Below are 19,149 nucleotides of genomic sequence, written 5' to 3' on the forward strand. Positions count from 1 at the left end.
GCGATGTGCGTTAGCTCCAGAACACTCTTTTCAGGCATCTCCGTCACCTCTCCCTCCCTTTTCAGTGGTGCAAACATATTTGAAGTGAAGTGTAAGAAAGGGTAACTGTGGCAAATGTCCCAAACTTGATTTGTGAAAACGGCTGTGGATCTATCTTCAGTTTACCTGCGTCGGGGAGTGGGAGAAAGTATTTAAAAGGAAAATCAAATCAGAGAAGGCGCATACGGCGACACATTCTGTCAGGACAGAAAAGTGATGACGCTCCCTGTTTCCCATATCAAAGCTATTATGCTGAAGGAGTGGAAAGCCTGGGCAAAACAATAACAACCACGGGAGAATAATGGAAATGGAGAAATTCATAAAGGCCTTGACGAAATATGAAAGCCCAGAGTTGTTATTGAGACAGGAATGTGTTAGAAAGGCCAAAGGAAAAGCCACCCACATTCTCTGTCTCCCACACAAACATGCACACAGTGGACCAGTGGGAAGCAATCTTCAGGAACATGGAGAATGGGGAAGCTTCTTTGTAGCCCACCTGACAGGGCATAGCCCCTAGTTTGATGAAATGACAGCATCACTGAGCTCTGAAGGCTATTGGATGTTTTAGTTGATGGCCTGCACTCCCGTCCCCTCTGACGCTCTGCTTTACTCCACTATAGTGAGGATCAGACATGGAGGACATGAATGCCATTAGGCGTCAGCCAGCCAGGCAGCGAGGCAGGCGGACACAGGCTGATAAGCGTATGTTCATTTTATAAGCCACGACTGGCTCAGATGGGCTGCAGAGAAAATTAGGATTTGGCTTTTATTCGCTCGTGCTCGCTCTTCCCCCCTCTTCCGCTCGTTTATTCACACTGTTTCACTGTAGTTTTCGCTTTCGCTCTCTGTTCACATCCACAGTGCTTCTCACAAGGTCAGGTGTGGAGTCTACCCGGCGTCTCACAGGTCCACGCCTCCTGTTCTTCTCCCCTCGTCTGCCTCTTCTCGCTCTGTTTCTCGCTACCTGCGCCCCCACCTCTCCATTTTTAGTTGGTCCCACTGCATCTCCCATGGCCTCTTTCCCTCTGCTAACCCCCTCTCTCTTCTTATTTCGTCTGCTAAACGTCTTTTCTTTTTTTTCTTTGTCCCTCAGCTGTCTCCTATTAACCTTGTTCATAGCTCACACTGTCTCCCCTTTAAGATCCTCCTCCTCCTCCTCTCCTCTTCTCTCGCCACAGTCTCTCTTCGCTCCCTCTTTCATTCTCTATTCCTGGCATCGCATTCTCTTCACACCCTTTCATCCCCACTTTTCTTGCACTTCGCCTCCCCCCCCTCACCTCCTCCGCTCTCATCCTCCATCACTTTGGCATTCCCAGCCTGTCTCTCGTCTCCTCCTTTCATCCTTCCGTCCTCCCAGCATACTTCCTCTCCTTCTTCCTCTGATTCATTTCCCTCTTCACTGATGGACGGTGGGAAATGTCAGCGTGACCAGGCAGAGGATCAGAGAGGACTGTGTTAATATGGCAGGGCTGTCACAGTGCCATCAGCAATAATGTGTGTGTCTGTGCGTGCACATCATGTGGGTGTTAAAAGACATAATGATAGGTGACAGTACTTAGGATGCCGACATCTGACTACTTAAGGATGTTGAGGAGGGCAGTTTGTGTGTACATGTGTTTCGTTTGTTCATGTGCATTTGGTGATGCTTGTATGTCACCTGCAGGCAGCAGAGCTACTGTAAAGTAGAGCAGCAGTGACATAAGGCTTGTGTTCTTACTCTCCTCCCCTCCAACCCTCTTTCTCTCCCTCAGTCTCTCCCCTATTCTTCTCACTCTTACCCTTGAACTGTCTTCTATTCACTAATTCCCTTAGTTCTTGTCCCCCTCCGCCTCCAATCTCTCTGTCTTGTGTTTTAATGTGACTGATGCACTCAAAATGTGTCTCGATTACTTTTTTTTCTCCTTTTTTTTTTAATGCTGCCTTGTCTCATCATTTCCAAAAGTCTGTTTGTGTAGATGAACATGCACACACTGACTTTACTTTCTCCCCGTCTGCTGTTCTAATGACACAGAGTCTGAGCCTTTGGGCTGGGCTTTGGGGACTATCACTAAGAATGAGGTTGTGCAAGTCTCTGTATGTCTTGTGTGTAATATTCATTTCCCCGTGGCTGTAGGGAGTCTCATAAGACTGGCCCTGTCTCTCATCTGAGCTCTGGCAGGAGTTGACCCGTGGTGGCTCTCCTCTTATTGCCTCCAAATGACAGGCAACAGGCCCGGCTCAGTTTGCTCCCACATTTTTGTGTGGACGTAATAGATATGTGTGTGTGTTTGTGTATGGATTTGCACATAAACGAAATGAGGACTAAGTTATCGTCAATCCCACGCTGTAATGACCTCTGACATGGCGCTTGGTCCTTATACTACAATCAAGACTAGTAATCAAGGTATCCAATAACCTTTTATCCTCTTTTCTCCTCCTCTGCTACATCATTTTTATAACCACAGTCAGGCTCCCACTCCCAAACCTAATCTGTATTAGTCTGACTTGTTTAAGTAGGCTGACAAAGGAGTGTAGCGTGATCTTTACATAATGCTCTAGACATTTGAAACATTACAGGCCAGGTGCTTGACAATAAAGCAGTAATTTGATGCCTTTGTGTGTGTGTGTGTGCTCGCCGTGTGTCGACTTGCATAGCTATGCTCGTGCATGAGTCTTCAAGCAAAATGAAATTTTTAAAAAACAACAACTTGTTCATCTTTTCAGCCCAATAAGGCTCGCTGCTGATCCCACGGGCTGTTTAGTGGTTGTCCAGAGGTTTCTCTGTGGCTACAAGGGGGTTGTTTTGTGGTTGTAAATTGGGCTGGTCCTGGGAGAGCTGGTGTTATTCTAGGAAAGGCTTGCTTTCTTCCACTTTCCCACTCGGTTCTTCACTCATTCCTGCCTCTTCTCTTTCTCTGTATTGATATCTCAGGTCTCCCTTGAGAAGAGAAGGTGTGGTGTCTATTGCTCGTCAAACGAGAAAGACAGCGTTGCCCTTTCCTCTTATCTCTTGCGTACGGGTTTCGTTTGTGTGTGTGTGTGTGTGTGTGTGTGTGTGTGTGTGTGTGTGTGTGTGTGTGTGTGTTCTGCCAGTGCAGCAGATCATATTAGTTTCAACACAACAGCTTGAGCTCAGCACAAACTAGTGGAACTAGTTTTTCAAGTAATTGTTTGTCTTTAGGGGAAATTGTGTTTTGCTCATTCTATGTGTGCGTGCGTCTGTAGCTTCCCGGTAAACACACTGCGAGCGCACACACTCGTATGGAAATGTAGGCCTGGCTGCAGACATTTGAAGTTGTGTATCCGCCGGTAATCCACTCTTACTTAAAACAGGTGCCATCTTGCTGACATACACTAATGCGCGCTTACTCATACAAGTAATTACATTTTTCACAGAGACCTGGATTACACACACAGAGACGGACACACACACACTTGCACAGATTGTCGTTCTAAAGCTCCTTCGCTCGTTCTGTTTCTCACACACCCACTGACAAAACGCACTAAGAAAAGCATATTTATTTTGACTCTTTGCTGTTACACAGGAATGTGTCGGCACAGAAAATGGCAGGCTATAGAAAAGCATAACCCATCCACATGATTTATGACCTATGGGTAAAAAAGAACTGGCTTTCCTCCTCCTCCTCCTTTTTTTTCCCCCGTTTTTCTCTCTCCTCCAACACACAACTTCGCTTCCCCCCCCCCCACCCCCCACCAATCTGTCCACGCACGCACTGTCATGGAGAGGTACCAGACTCTTGGCCTACTTGCCTGAGTTCAGTAATGCTGTCCTGTGTATCACACACACTTCCATAGTGTCCTCATTTATCTTTGCTTTGTACCAAGACCGTTCCTTTTCTTTGCTTTCTCCTGTAGTTTGTGTTTAAAGGCAAACATTGAGAGTAATGCTTTTTTTTGTCTCCGTCTTTGTTTTGTTCAGGAGCTTCAGGTCAGCGTGTAAAAGTAGACCAAGAGGTGACATCGTATCCTGGCCAGACAGTCAACCTGCGCTGTGTCTTCGCTGATCCCACTGGGGTTCAGCTTTCAATGGTAAGATATACAATCCCATGATGCATCTGTGTTTCCCTTTGGTTAGTATTTGATTACCTCTTTGCACCACTATACTCTCTCTCAACTGCAAACTAGATTTGTTGTGTGAAATTCAAATAAAAATGTCTGTGTCATCCCAAAACTGGAGCTCATTGTGCTGACTTGACACAATACAATTCAGTGAAATTGGGACTGCAGTTACAATTTGCTTTTACACTTGAAGCCAGCAGGTATCCGACTTGAAGTGGATTTGATATTTAACTCAAATTATGACAATTTTCCTGTAAATAAAGTAGTCATTTACTCACTGATTTGATTCTGCGGGTCCGTAAAACTGTGTCTGAGGTGTAAAAAGCAATTCACTTCAATAAAATTAACCAAGAAAAATCTGAATATGGCTCTATGTGCCTTGTTTATTTGCCACATTGCACCTTAATCTAACAAATCATGGCTCACAGAAATAATCCAGAGGCCAGCAATAGGTTTTTGTCACATTTAGGCTTAATGTTTTATTACTCCAAACAAACAATGTTAAGCTACATTTTGCTTTAGGGGATTGAATATGGTAATGGGTGCATTTCTTAGCTGCATTTCAATGAAGCTGGAAGTGCACAGCTCTGCATGGTTCTGCTAAGCACAGTCGAGAGAGTACTTCTCCTGAAAAACTCGCATCCATATTCATACCTGCTCCCCACTTAATTGTGATGCCGTGTACGCAACCCTGTGGAGTTTACATTAAAACGTGGATATCTTAAAATGCTGTCGCGGTGTCGCTTATCAATGCCATGATGAATGAGGTCTGCTGTTTTTCATTGTCTCTCCATGCTTCCCGTCCACTGACCCTCTCTGTGTGTGCCATCATAGGTCACATGGATGTACGTGCCAGAGCCAACCCAAGACCCAGTCAACATAGCTGTTTTTCTCCCCGGGAATGAGCCAAGTTATCCTAACTCACCTGTGAGAGGCAGAGTCAGCTTCGTGCCCAGTCCTCCAAAGGTGGACAGCCCTTCTATCCAGATTACTGATGTTAGGATGACTGATGAGGGGAAGTACGCCTGTGAATTTGCTACCTACCCTGGTGGAAATGTCCGTGGCACCACCCAGCTGGTCATGCTAGGTAGGTCACTAATGTACTCTACGCACTACGCTTAAGAAAAGATGTGATCAATCAAGGAAAAAGCCTCGGTGCTTAATGGCACAGAGGCATGAATGCTTTATCTCCAAGAAGCTGAACCTCTGAACCACTTAAAAAATTGGACATGTGGTTTGTGAAGCAAACAGATCTGCTAGAATTTAATAAGAAAGAGGGATTTTTCCCATCTCATGCTTTCATCTTTACTCTTAAGACTTCATGAATAACATCCAGTTGGAATTTCAGGTAATTTCTTGAAGAATGCCAATTTTATTTAAAATTATATAAAAAAAAAAAGGATGGTGTTTGATGTGCCAGAAGATGATTATTGTTATTGCAATTATAATTTTACCTATCCAAGTGTCCAGGTACAGTTTGGTCTCTAATTTTCTTGTACTGTAGTTTTGCCTGTGTACACCACCACAGTACATTTTAATTGAATAACCAACATGTTGTTAAAGTGCAGACTTTCACCTCCAACCACCTCTAATAATACTAGTAAGAGTAACATTTTTAAAACTTCAGCAGAAGTGGTCAAATCACATCTCTGGTACATTCTTAACAAGAATGGGTTCACTGGCCAGCTCCGAAAATGAAAAGGGCCCAAAGACCTTAAACACAACACAACATTTCACCAAGAACATTCTAAAGCATGTAGGTATATCATTGTCAAAGTCTTTTTTTTTTTTTTTTTTTTTTTTTTTGTGCTGTGAAGCGCAAAAATCTCTTTATAAATGAAAATACTGAGTTTACAGAAATGGGCAAACCACTGGTTACACTTTAGAACAAGAAGAACAGATTAGACTTGGTCAGAAAAAGAGCCAACACAGACCTAAAAAGATTATTTGTGAGAATAAAACCAAGATGAAGTTGTGCTAAAATGATAGGAAGAGAAAAGTGCAGAGGAGGAGAGAAACAACTTGTGATCTGATACCATATTATCTGTTCATAGTGGAGACAATATTATGGCAGAAACTGTGAAGAGTACGGGGCTATACTCTCTGCTCATATTCATCCAAACGCTGCAAAACTGATCAGACAGCGCTTCACAATCCAAATGGATAATGCCCCAAAGCGTACTGTAAAAGCAACCTAAGAGTTTCTCAAGGCAAAGAAATGGGATTTTCTTCAATAGCTAAGTCAGTCACCTGATCTCACCCAACAGAGCAGCTTTTTAGTTAAGTATAAAACTCTAATGAGAGCTAGACCTGGGGCAGTCATTGACTACGAAAGATTTTCATCATATTATGAAGCAATCCCCATGTTTAAAATGATGTCCTATTATTTATTTTTTTCATCCTCTGAAAATGGGGTCTGGGCATAACAGTGTCTTTAGTTCATAAACAGTCTTTGCAATACTTTTGTGAAACCCCTTGAATTAAAGCTGAAAGTCTGCACTTCAATCACATCTTGATTGTTTGATTTTTAAAACCTCTCTGTGGTGCACGGAGGCAAAACTACAAAAATGATTTCTTTATCCAAGTTTTTTTTTTTGCATTTTTTTAAATCTTTAGTTAAATTTCTTGCACTACTGAACCTAAAAAGCTTCTAGCGTGAATACGAGTGTTAAACATCTGCAACACCAGCGCTACTCTACTCTGGCATTGACTTCCTGAAACCCTACAAACTCATTTTTAAGAGATCCTGAACCCTGTGTGTTGTGCATCACGCTGAGTCGTGGCTTTTACAGCTCTATTTGTCAAGGGGTAACTTCCCAGCTTGTTGCATTCGTTGCTGTTTGCCAACATGCACTCCTGGGTTCAAAGCCATTGCAGCTTTTTGTCTCACAAGGACTTTTTGAATGTTTCCTGTTAAATGTATTACACGAGGATACCACTCCACAACAAGCATTTTTCAAACCTTCCCCCAGCGGCTGTTCGTCAGGTGCACAGGAACCCAGCACCATTTCCTCTGAAAGATTTGAAGCTTGAGGTTTTTTTTACAGACTTTCACACCATGAATTAATTGAGTAGTCAAGCCATTTATAAAAAGAGGAATTGCCCAACTGTGTTTCACTGTCAGTTAAATTGGCTCTTCCAACCAAAAACCTACTTTCATGTTTTGCCAAAGTTTCAAGAGACTCATTGTGTCTTTGCAAGGCAAATTAAAGCCAGTGTGTTGTTCTTTTCCTTAAATTTGTCACTCATCTGTTTGTAGGGAACCCATGCATATAGGGGCTGTTCGATATAACGATATATATCGGATGACGATATAAAAACGTCTAGCGTTTCATTTTACGCTATTGTTTGTTTCGTGGTGTCGCAAAATAAACTCTTTACGGCAATATTTTTTCATCGTTTTGATGGTCACTATAGTGGCTATATTAATTTCTTAAAGTTCTCTCTTTCTCTTATATTGTATATAACCACACTATGGACAGACAAGCGCCTGTTTTTATGCGTTGTGGTTAGCAACAACGACGGTAACAGCATCGCTTGTCCGCTTGTTTATGTTCCACATAAACCTTTCACAATAAAGCTCAAGATCCTGTTGAGACTTTTCAAAATAAACGGAATCACGTGACAGAGCAGATTATTTACGGATGAGAAGTAAAAAAGAGCCGCCAGGTGCTAAAAAATAAACCTTAGACTCAAACGTTAGAACAGGCTTTTCCCCGCAGCACGCCGTGTAATAAATACTCACAAAGAAAACGGCGGCCGTTACAACTTAAAACTGTCTAAAAATGTATAGTTTCATACATCGGTTAAAACACTCGACTCCAGCTACATGGCGCGCAGCTGGAAACACTTCCCGCAAGTCAAGATTCACAGAATTTACAGAAAATGTTACATTTTTGTGATTTATATCGTTATCGGACGATAGAATTCTTATATCGGGATATGAGATTTTGGTCATATCGCACAGCCCTACATGCATATGTAACTTGCAAACTGTATGAATGCAAAGGATCTTCCCTCTTACTCTGTCTGCTTTCCTCCAGCTCAAACCTTCCCCCAAAGGTAGTATGTAGGTTAAAAGCATATGCAGCTGGGCTTAGTTGCTATTATAAGTGGTATTGTCAGATCAATTGTGTTTTTGTTAATGCAATGGAACCATTGGTCTAACCTTGGCCCAGCACCAGTGCCTCTGCCCTGCTCCCCTCTCTCCAAAGCATCATGCCCCCATACTTCCCCCTAGGCAGTATATTGATCTAGCTACTTGTCATGCCTGCTGTCAGCTCCTGTCCTGCCTGCTTTCCTCTGATCCCGCACTAGTATCAGAGAGGGCAATTAAGAAGAGGGTAGAGAAGATGGAGGTGAGGATAACTCGGATCATGTAGCGATGTAGAAATTGTATATGGAAATGCATTTGGCCTGTCAGGGAAATTGTGCATCAGTGGTGTGTGATAGGAATAGAGAGGGGACAGATGGATTTAAGGTTTGGAGGGAGAATGACAGTAGATTTAGGGTTTGGATGTGTTTGCACTGGTGCTTGTAATTGTTTATCAATGTTAACTCTCGGGAGCAAAAGATTGAGTGTACACACTCCAAAAAACTCAAGCTATCAATAACCCAAAAAAAAGGAATAAAATGGGGAAAAGATTACTTAAAGTAAATGAAATGATCTGTCAGCAGAAGAGTTTCAATTCGACAATTTCTGAAACAAGCTTTTAGAAAAGCCACATTTCTAGTCTTAAAAAAAACTTTTATCTCAAAACTAGTGTGAGCAGACTAAAAGTAAACACATTTATCTTAATACAAATAAAAGATCTTAATGTCTTCTCAGTAGGGAGGAATTTGTGCTTAAATTTAGAATTTATTCCTATTGCACGACTACTAGAGCAAAATTCAATGTTCTTATGACAGTAAGTCATAAAAATAAAGTCTATTATTTGACTTGAAGTGCAGAGGATGAATTCAGAATTTAGTCTTGCAGCCTAAGGAAAGAAACGGGAAACAAATGTGTCTGTATCGCTTGCCAGATGGAAAGCAGGGTGAACAGGCTGTGGCTGGGGTACGTGTTCTCATTTAGTATCCTTTGGGCTCGACACAGATACCTCACCTCACTGTTATCACTGATGCTTGGAGGATCGGTGCTGGTGATGCTTTCTATTTCTCCCCTGTGACACTCAACAAAAAGGCTATACAGCAAGACATTTATACAGAAAAGTGGGATAAATTGTTTAAAAGAAGTAAACCTGACTTAGATTAATGTAGTAGTAGTAGTACTATTAGAAATGAGATTGGCTTCCTTGATGAAAGGAATTGATCTCAGTACGGTTCTGAGCAGTGAATCAATCTTGATGTATATCATGAGATAGCTTTTGTTTTTAACAATGACGAGAGAATTGCTCTTAATGTGGCTATATGTTAACATGACTTGTAATCAGTGCGGGAACCCATTGCACTCATGGTGTCACAGCTTTGTTATAAAAGCTTGGAGATTAAGAAAGCAAAAGGGAAACTTATCTGTAAGCATAATGGAAAAACCATAAAACAGTAAAGTATGATAGAACATCCATCCATCCATTTTCAGTGCACTTCAGGGTAATGGGGGGTGGTCTGGAGCATTTTCCAGATGTAGTAGGGCAAGGTATGGCATGGGCTGGTCGCCAGAACGTTTGCATTTTAGAAAATATCCATAAGCGCTACTACAAATCTAACTCCCTTATATGCCCACATGCATGATGGGCCACATGCAACATAAAAAAAACGCAAATGGAAACATGCACAAGCTACAAAACACAATGGAATTTGAATAAAAACATGAAAACATAAAAACATGATGGAATAGCTGCAGAAGTAACATGCTAACAGTAAACCGCTAATAGCAAACATATGTACACTATTAAATGACTCAGTATAATTAAAACACGTTACCTTCCATCCTTTTGTCCGTCACATCACCGATGAATACTTTGCTTCTTTTCAGGGTGTCTCAGAAAAATCCTTTGCATGTTTTGATTTATGGCACTCCCGCAGTTGGTCCGTCATGAACCCCCCTCCCCCCGATATATATATTTTTTTATATAATTTTGTTTACTTTTGCATCATTTCTGGTGTTTTCTTCAGCTGAAGTCCGTTTGACCCCTTAGGGCCACTTTACACATGTTCACAAAAAGGAGTTCTGCCCATACCTGTATTATGGACAAAACAAATGATAAATAAGCAACATAGTTATTTATTGTGTTTGTCTGCAGGTATACATGATTCTGTGGTAGAGAATTGACAACAACAGGCAATTCCATGTGGTCATGTCGATTTTAAATGTGTGAAGAGTTAAAATGACATTCTCGTAGCTCTAATTTCATGTATTGAGTTACTCAGAGCTGGTAAAATTTCTCAAACAAGTTATACATTTAGAAACTAATTTCCAAAAAGCTTGAAAAAAAGTAAAGTGCACTGACAACTTCTCCGTGGTAAGAATACATATGCTGTCATAAAATAAAAATAATAGATATTTGATCCTACTTCAATGTTTACTGTGCAGAGAGAGGCTGAGCAGGGCAACAGAGGACGCATGCAGATCGGGTTTTAGATTTGCTTTTGCCCGGCTGGTGTCTCAGATTGTTTATAAATAATGTGCACAATATCTTTTCCCTCAGCTGTGTTATTTCCATTTTATCTATCTCTACATCCTTTAATCTTCTCTCTGCCACTCTGTGTCTCCCCCTGTCTCCACTCTCCACCCTTGCGTCATGTCGTTCATCCATCCATCAGCTAAACCCGAGAACTCGGCCTCTCCTGTAACAGTAGTTGCTGGCCCTAAGCCAGTCACTGTGGCAAGCTGTAAGTCAGCAAATGGCCAACCCGCTGCCGAGATCTCCTGGGTGACTACAGCCAATGGCAATTACACAACGAAGCAGCAGCCGGGGACTGACAACACATTGACGGTGATCAGCGAGTACATCATGGTCCCAACGCCAAACGACAACGGGAAAGAAATTACCTGTGTCGTATCACACAGGACCCTGGTCAAACCAGAGAGCTTCAGGAGGAATTTAGCAGTTCAGTGTAAGACCTCTCACAAGTGCACATACATCCATCAGCAATTATTCTAACCCGATTAATTGAGCTCATTGTATTGGGTTTTTCTTTATTTTTAAATTAATTAATTACATTTCCTCCTCCCATTCATTCTTTCTTCCCCCAGTTGCTCCCCAGGTAACCATAGAAGGTTATGACAACAACTGGTACATCGGCCGCACAAATGTGGCGCTCACCTGCAAGGCTAATGCAAACCCCCCTCCAACCACTGTCCAGTGGAAGTCGTGAGTATTGGCACATCCTTAAATCTATATTGTCTTATCTCTTTGTCCGTCTCTCCCATTTTTCTTTAGTCACATTTTCCCTTTCTTACCTTTCATCACCAGCTTCACAGTCCTCACAGAGCTATAATCAGCGCTTTTATTATTGCAACTACAGAACTGTGCCCTGATTATGGAGATAGTTGAATAATTTCTCATAATGGACTCTGTGACTTGAGATTTAACCCTTGCATAATGAGAAACACAGTGTGCGTCTGTCTCCATTTTCTGTATTATCAGCTGTTAACATAACTGTGACAAAATCTGGGGAAAAAAAAAAAGTCCGGAAGTTTAAAATGGAAGAGATGAGATTTTGGGATTGGATCCAGCAATACTGATTTTCCTGCTGTCCCCATTGTATCTCCAGCATTGTGTTATAATGGATTGCCTTTTAGGGAAGGGTGGCAAACTGATTGGTTTTGCGCTGCTGATCAAGATTAGCTTAATATGACGAAACAGTACAACGCAGCACGTTTCTGTAAATGTCCGACTCTCTGTCCCCAGTGTCAAATATCCTATTTTTCTTTTTCTACTCTCTTCTTTCTCATACCGATATATGCTTTTGTCCCTCTAGGACGACAGGAGCGTTTCCATCTACAGTGCATGTCAGTGAAAATGTGCTCAAGGTAGAGAATGTGGACGAGTCTGTCAACACCACTTTTGTCTGTGAGGTCAACAACCAAATTGGGACGACCAAAGAACAGTTTGGGATCCTGGTCAGAGGTGAGTTTAAGTGTCACCGATCAGCGCAGCATGCTAAAATTAGGCACCTGCTTAAGTGGCCTTTACAATTTCAGTTAGATAACATTTTAAATATCACATTTCAGCATCGTGTGATGTTTCTCAGCGGAAACAATCTCATTTGTGCACTTCCCTGTGACATAATGAATTAACATTATGATTGTTCCTGTCGCTGCAAATCAACCCTTCTGTGGCTCTAAATGGATTAAAACCAATACGAAGGGTAATTTGCGCAACTTGCAAATGCCCCAGCACGCTGATAAATTGTACACAGTAAAGGCATCAATAAAGCAGTGAACATTTCATAAGTAAAGTGAAAAAGCCCACTCTTGGGACTCACTTGGGTCTCATTTTTCATGTAAACGTTTCCCTTAGCTTGTACATAAAAACATTTATATCTGAACCGATGAACTGGAACAAAGTGCACTTTCATCACACAGGCTACACATTTCCTGGTGTCCTCTGCTCTCATGTCTTCCCTAGGGATGCACCTTACATGCACCTCACATGTCTGTGCTGAGGGCTAACTTGGGTGTTTAGTGTAGGGCTAAGGGGTCCAGCTGCTCAGTCCATGGTGTGTGTCTGTCTGTGTGAGTGAGTGTGTGTGTGTGTGTGGGAGGGAGGGAATTTGAGCGATCAGAGCTTACATGTGCATGCTTTTCATCTGTTTTTTTTTCTTTCTTGTTGTTGTTTTTCAACGTCATAAAACCCTTCCCCTCTCTGCTTTTAAGAGTGCGTGTTAGTTTTTTGTGTATCTTTGCATGCGCTTAATAAACTCTATTTTCAAAGTTTCCATGCTTTATCAATACACAAGGTCTGTCAGCTGCTTAGTACATCTTTTGGCATTTGCAAATCTTTTTTTTTTCCTGAAGGTTTTTCATGGTAGTTCAATATTGTGAGAGCTGCACACGAACTAGACGGTTCCCATAGATATTTTCACTTCTACTTTTTCTTATCCTTTTTTTCTTTGTCGCCATTAAAAACCACTGCTTCTCAGCCATACTCTGTGCCATCAGTAACAACAGGAAACACTAACGCAAACCAAGCAACACATAAAGTGACACATCTGACTCAAAATGATACGGCTCACTTTGTAATATAATGGATTTTAGAATAGTCTGCAGTATGGCTGCAGTGATGCATGAACTAAAATACTTTGGGTGTGTGTGGGTACATGTTTGCAGGTTGTGAAATGCATGCATGTATTCAGGTGTAAGCACTTGGAGAGAACCTTTCAGAGCAGGTCATACAGTCCAATCGCTGCTGTTTGAGAGTTTTAGCCACCCCTTTCAACAGTGTTCACTTCTGTGTTTCACCTCATACAAAATACATCCTCCTTCACTCTTCAGCCTGCACTTAGCCGGAAGTGATTTTCTGCTGACATCGGGGTAAACCTTTTCCATGATGAGCGGAGAGTGACTACATCTTAAGAGCCACCCAGCTCCTCCATGGCCTCATTTCTACATTTTTTTTTTTTTTTTTTGGCTTCTTCTAGTCCTCTTGCTCCGTCTCTCCCGATTTCATTTTTGTTTCTCTCTCACTCCCCCCTACATCTTTCATCGAGTCCCTTGGCTCCTTATGGTGCCACAGCATGCGTCACCACCACTCCTCTGGGGCCATTCTGTACTGCTGCATACAGTAGGTAGTGTAAATGGTGTCTGTAGCACAAAAGGATGTCACCATCTCCTGCTGTGTATTACAAGACACAAGCAAGTGAGATACAAAGATCCAGCGAGCAGAGGGAGAAGGAGGCTGCTGCTTTTAGACTACAAAGATGGGGAACATGCCACACCAAAATAAATCAGTGCCAGCATGCAATCCTTAGTCAAAGAAGCAGAGAAGAGAGTAAGGGCACGAGGAATGGAGAGAGAGAAAGCGATGCTGACAGCATTTAAAACTCATGGGAATCATGTGCTACTGCATCCTATCTCCACCCCTATTGGCCTCCGCTATCTCTCAGCGTAGCGTGTGTTTCTGTCCGTCTCCAAGCCTCTCAGAGCGGATCAGTCACCCTTTGCTGCTTCAGCTCCTGGCTGCTTCTCTTCTCAATTCCACCATCCGTTCCTCTCCTGCTCTGTCTTTTATCCTACATTTTCACTCCTCCCCCATTCTTCATCCCACTTCCCTCTTTCTCTTCTTTCATTTTCTCTCGGGTCTGCTTGTTCCTTACCCGCGTTGAACTTCCCACAGTTGGTCTTATTCTCTTGCTACCGACCACCTCCTCCTTCCATCCTACTCTTCTCTTACTCATTGGCACAGAAGGAGGATAAGACGCGAGCTAAAATTAACAACACTTAATAGGTGACTAAACCAACAAGCGAGTGTCAAAGGAAAATAAGTTTCTAGATAGCAAAAAGGGAGAGAAGTGCACATAAAGAAAGACGGTCGGTGCTATTAAAGAGAAATTAAGGAGTCTAAGAAAGATGTGTAATGCCTTCAGATGGGATTGCAGTTCAGACCTGTGGATGCTAATGTGAACGTGTGTAGACAAACGGGGCTAAGAGGGGCCGACAGGCGTGAAATGGCCAGCACCTGCTACATAGCAGGTCCCCCCACTCCCCTTTACCCCACAGCTGCATGACACACACAAATTTACACACTAGTGTGTCTGTGTGCTTACTCGCGCCTTCTGCCCTCGGTCTTGTCTTGTGCACATGGAGGCAGCAAGAGGGATGGATGTCCTCTCTTCTCCTTGCCTCTCCTCCTCTCATCTTCGATCCTGCTGCTTAGTCACACAGGCACGCAAACACATCCTAGCCTTCTCTCTTCTTGTATTTCTTTCGATTTATCTCTCCGATGCCATCTATTTCACTGCAGTTTGCTCTTTCATTGCATCTCTCATCCACTCAGTTAGCATATGCTCTCTCCTCATCCTCCTTATCTCTCTCAGGTTGTCTTTCAGCCTCCGCAAGTCTGCCGCTGATCTTCTTGCTCAGAAAAGAGACTCCTGCCCCCAGCATTTTCCCTCTCTCCAACTCATGCTTGTGCTATCTTTCTCTCTCTAAGCTTAACTCTTAAATACCAGTAGCTCTTCCTTAATCACAGCTTAGTAGTCTCCATCCCTCCCTCCGTTCTGGGCTCCTCTCAGGGGGGGTTCTTGTGTGGCTAACCCAGATTCCATCCATTTTTTTTCTTGGTTTTTTCCCTCATCATTCCTTAAAGGGGTGGCTCAGCTGAACCTCAAAAAAGTTAAATGCTCTAGATTGAATCCCCCACATGGTCTGAAGGGCTCTTCAGTTAAACGGAAAAGAGATTTCCTCCCAATTCGGTGCGTTTTTCCCATTTTCAAACTCATCCAAGGAGACAGTTCAAGGGCAAGGGGCTTGGCTATTTTCCTCCGTGGGGTAGAGTGTGTGAGTGTGTCTGTGTGTGTGCGCCTGTATCTGTCTGCGTCTGTCGTTGTGTGTCTCCGGCCATGCGAAAACAGCCAGAGAACAGGTCTGATGGAGCCAAGTCTCCCTCCAGCCTGCAACTGGCCCCCTTCCCACCCCTAATTAGCACACACAAACACACATTTCTGGAGACACACACTCGCACAGACACACTCAGCTGTGTTCAATAACTTAACATACTGACAGAGAATACTACTAAGGGATGCTCTAGGTGCAGCCCAGCACAACATCCGAGCAGTGATGACCATACTGGGGCACGTGTGTATGTATGTGAATGAGACCATGCATGTTTTTTGGACGGCTGCAGCAAACGTTACTTCTGCTCCATCTCTCTCATTACTCGCGGTCACTTGGAGCGTACAGTTGTGTTGGACATGACTTCATAAGGACCATGCTGTTTTTTTGGCTTCCACAGTATGTTGTGTGTCTCTGTGTGTGTGAGTTTTTTTTTGTTTTTTTTGTTTTTTTTTGGGGGGGGTCGTACTGCATGTTTGGTTTTCTCCCCCACATTATCTACACAGCATGCATATTGCAGTTTTTCATCTGGTTCATTCGTCGGCATGTGTTTGAGATGTCCTCTCGTCACTCACTCAAATAAATTCCACTGGTGCTTTGTTAGGTTGTGACTGAGTCTCCACTTGGAGTCTGCGATGGCTCCTTTACATCTCTTTTGGTGAATCTTTTAAATGTTGTCTCCAGAAGGGTAGAATAAAACATGATGTATTATCCACAAAAGGATTTACCAGCGCAGACTTTGAAAAAAAAATACTCTTAAGAACTGACTTGAGTTACGCATTAAATATAATTAGATGAGTAGAATTCAGAGAGAATTTGCATTTGATTTTCAGCGTAATTCCCTTTGATGTGACAGCAGTGTGTGGCAGCATCGGGCCCAAACTTGGCACTGAGATTTTCACCACGTAGCATGTGGTGGATCTCCACAGAGTCGGAGGTGATAATGCATTTCTTGTGTTCCTGTTACAAGTGGACACCGAGGGCTAGCTCTCACTCTCGTGTGTGTGAAGGGGAATGTTTAGCACAGCTTGGGGGGGGGAAATCAGTGTGCAAGGGGAAAGTAGTGTGAGAAGATGTACGAAAGGAAAGAAAAATGTACCCGCATTATTAATTCTTTCCCTAGGCATGTGTTGAAAGTGAAGCACAGAGGAGGAGAGCATAGAGAAGTAACACATGACAGAAATACAAACGCAAATTGGACAGGGAAAATGGATTTGGAGGGCTGAAGGAGTGTGTGCAGGAGACAGCTAGTGAAGTGGAGACAGAGATGGAGAAAATGGTAGCAGAACTGAGGAGAGGAAGAAAAGAGTGAAGCACAGGTGTAGACGGCAGTAGACTACCATTCTCTCTTTTGACACGAATCAGTGTTACACGAGTAATACTGTCAGCTCTCTGTACAGTTAACAAGAGAGGCCGGCTTCTGTTGGATTTCAAATGGAACCGACAATAAGAATCGAGCTGATTTGCTACTTTCGAATTTAGGCAGGGATTTCAACGGCAGCGTCTACCGGTTAATCCTCTGCCGCGGCTGGTGAAAGTGCAGTGTGTGGAAAGGAAAGCAAGAGCGGCAAGAGAGGATGTTCGGCTTAACCGAGGGCTCTTGATCACTTTGTCTGAAATTAAAAATACATTTTCTCACCACAATTTATTTGGTTTTATTCTGTAGTTAATGCGCTCAAACCTGAGTGGAGCGGTAGCACTTTGGAGTGACAGATAACAAACAGCCTATATTCCATTACATCATGTTTCAACAAAGTGCATTGTTGTAGAAAGAGCAACATGAAAGCCTTTAATTTCATTCTGAGGCATCACGAAGTAATGAGTACAGTAAATAAAAAATCGGAGACATGAACGTGAATGCTTTGAACCCCGTAAAAGTAGGAATAATGTATATTAAGACATCATTTTCCGTTCCTACTTCAAGCAGGCTTACTTTTATATCTTCCAAGAAGGCATGCTGCAGGAACAGCTTACGGAATAAAGTCTGAGCTGTCTTTCTAATTCGTTATTCCTGTCTGAGTTATACCACTCGTTATGTCGTCGGCATATTCCCTTTAACGTTTGTAGAACGCTTCTATCCAAAGTGCTTTGGCGTACAGCGAATGCAAACATTATTCTGGTTTTCTCGCTGCCCACTGAGTCAGAGATGACACTGCAGCACATGGGAAAACGGTCACAGGTTGTGTTTGTGGGGAGCTGTCACAGTCCCTGAAAGCACTTAGAGCCCTGAACTCATGACCACCGAAGCCCGTACAAAGCAGCAACATCCTGCTCGTGTTAATAGTGTTACTTGTCTAGGCTAGTCTGTGCCCGTGACACAATCAGCTAAAAGATTTTAGAATTTCCTGAATTTAATGTTTTCATTTAGTCACGTTTCTTTATAACTGTCTGAAGTCTGAACTGGAACATTAGAATATCTTTGATATCGGCACTGACTCGTGCATTTTTATTGACACGACAAATGGAAGCATTTCATTTAATGCACAGCCCCAGTCTGAACTGTTAGCTGACTTTCATGCAAAAGCAATTGAATTTGTTGCCGTTGAAATACCTGCTTTAAAATACAGCACTAGTATTACTGAAGGGGAATATCAGGGGAGGAGAAAGTACAAGTTCAGAAAAAGAGTACTGACAAGTCACATGGGACCTCTTTACAACCCTGATTTAGACAGCACTGCTTATCCCTGGAGTTTTTTGTACAAAGACGCACAAACAGGGATGCTGTGTGTTTGATTGCAGAGCCCTAGTTTCAGTCATAGCCTCCTGAGCTAGTTTGCACTCTAACAAAGCCTTTGTCAATATTAAAATGAACTAAAATGGCTTATTTTTCTTGTGTATGTGTAATGCCGGAGGAAAAATGGACCCACATATAAGACTGATGCGCACTCAACCAGTGCCTGTGGCGTACAGAAGTGGAGAGGGGCAGCAGTCTGTGCCCGCGCTCCTCATACAGAGCTTCCGGGAAGACTTGTCATTCCGCTGTGTCGCTTTGTCACTCACTCAGTCCGCCGCCGCCTCCTCCTCCAGCACCACCTTCTCCTCCTCCAGCACCACCACCTTCTCCTCCTCCTCCTCATCTAATTTCCACCCTTCCTTCCTCCATTCATCATTACCCTCCTCTGCACGGCCTCCACCTGTTCTGCTCTGCACACACTGATCCATGCTCTTTAATAAAAGTGTCTGTGTGTGTGTGTGTGTGTGTGTGTGTGTGTGTGTGTGTTTTGCACATTTTTTTAACCCCCTGCCTTGCCTTTTTATGGTGGTCTGTGGACAGACCCTGGCTATTGAAGGGCAACTCAGGGGGGAGGGTGGTTGAGACGTTGTGGTGACGTAGCTGTGGGAATGGGGACAGGAGCAGCTCTGAGGGAGAGGAGGAAATGTCAAAGTAGAAGGATGCTTGGCGCGCACACACACACACGCACACACACTTGACTGTACTGACACCTCAGCACTCTTACACACTTGACTGCATACATTTCAGACCAGCACCACTGACATCATCCAACCTTTTTCTTGCCATCTTGCTCTTTTTTAAAAAAAACCAAAACTTTTTT

General features: G+C 43.0%; 1 protein-coding gene across 2 annotated transcripts in view; it reads left to right on the top strand.

Annotated features, from left to right (window-relative positions):
- LOC102798958 (nectin-2) overlaps positions 1-19,149 on the top strand; it is an 85,282-nt gene that overhangs the window by 26,529 nt on the left and 39,604 nt on the right. For both annotated transcript variants that reach the window (XM_006802819.3, XM_006802818.3), the window contains exons 2-6: positions 3,959-4,068; positions 4,933-5,185; positions 10,861-11,154; positions 11,294-11,411; positions 12,022-12,170. In XM_006802819.3, coding sequence (XP_006802882.2) covers positions 3,959-4,068; positions 4,933-5,185; positions 10,861-11,154; positions 11,294-11,411; positions 12,022-12,170 — 924 coding nt within the window. The remainder of the gene's footprint in view (positions 1-3,958; positions 4,069-4,932; positions 5,186-10,860; positions 11,155-11,293; positions 11,412-12,021; positions 12,171-19,149) is intronic.

The sequence above is a fragment of the Neolamprologus brichardi genome, chromosome 11 (assembly GCF_056152115.1).
Source record: "Neolamprologus brichardi isolate AB-2024 chromosome 11, ASM5615211v1, whole genome shotgun sequence".
NCBI lineage: Eukaryota > Metazoa > Chordata > Actinopteri > Cichliformes > Cichlidae > Neolamprologus > Neolamprologus brichardi.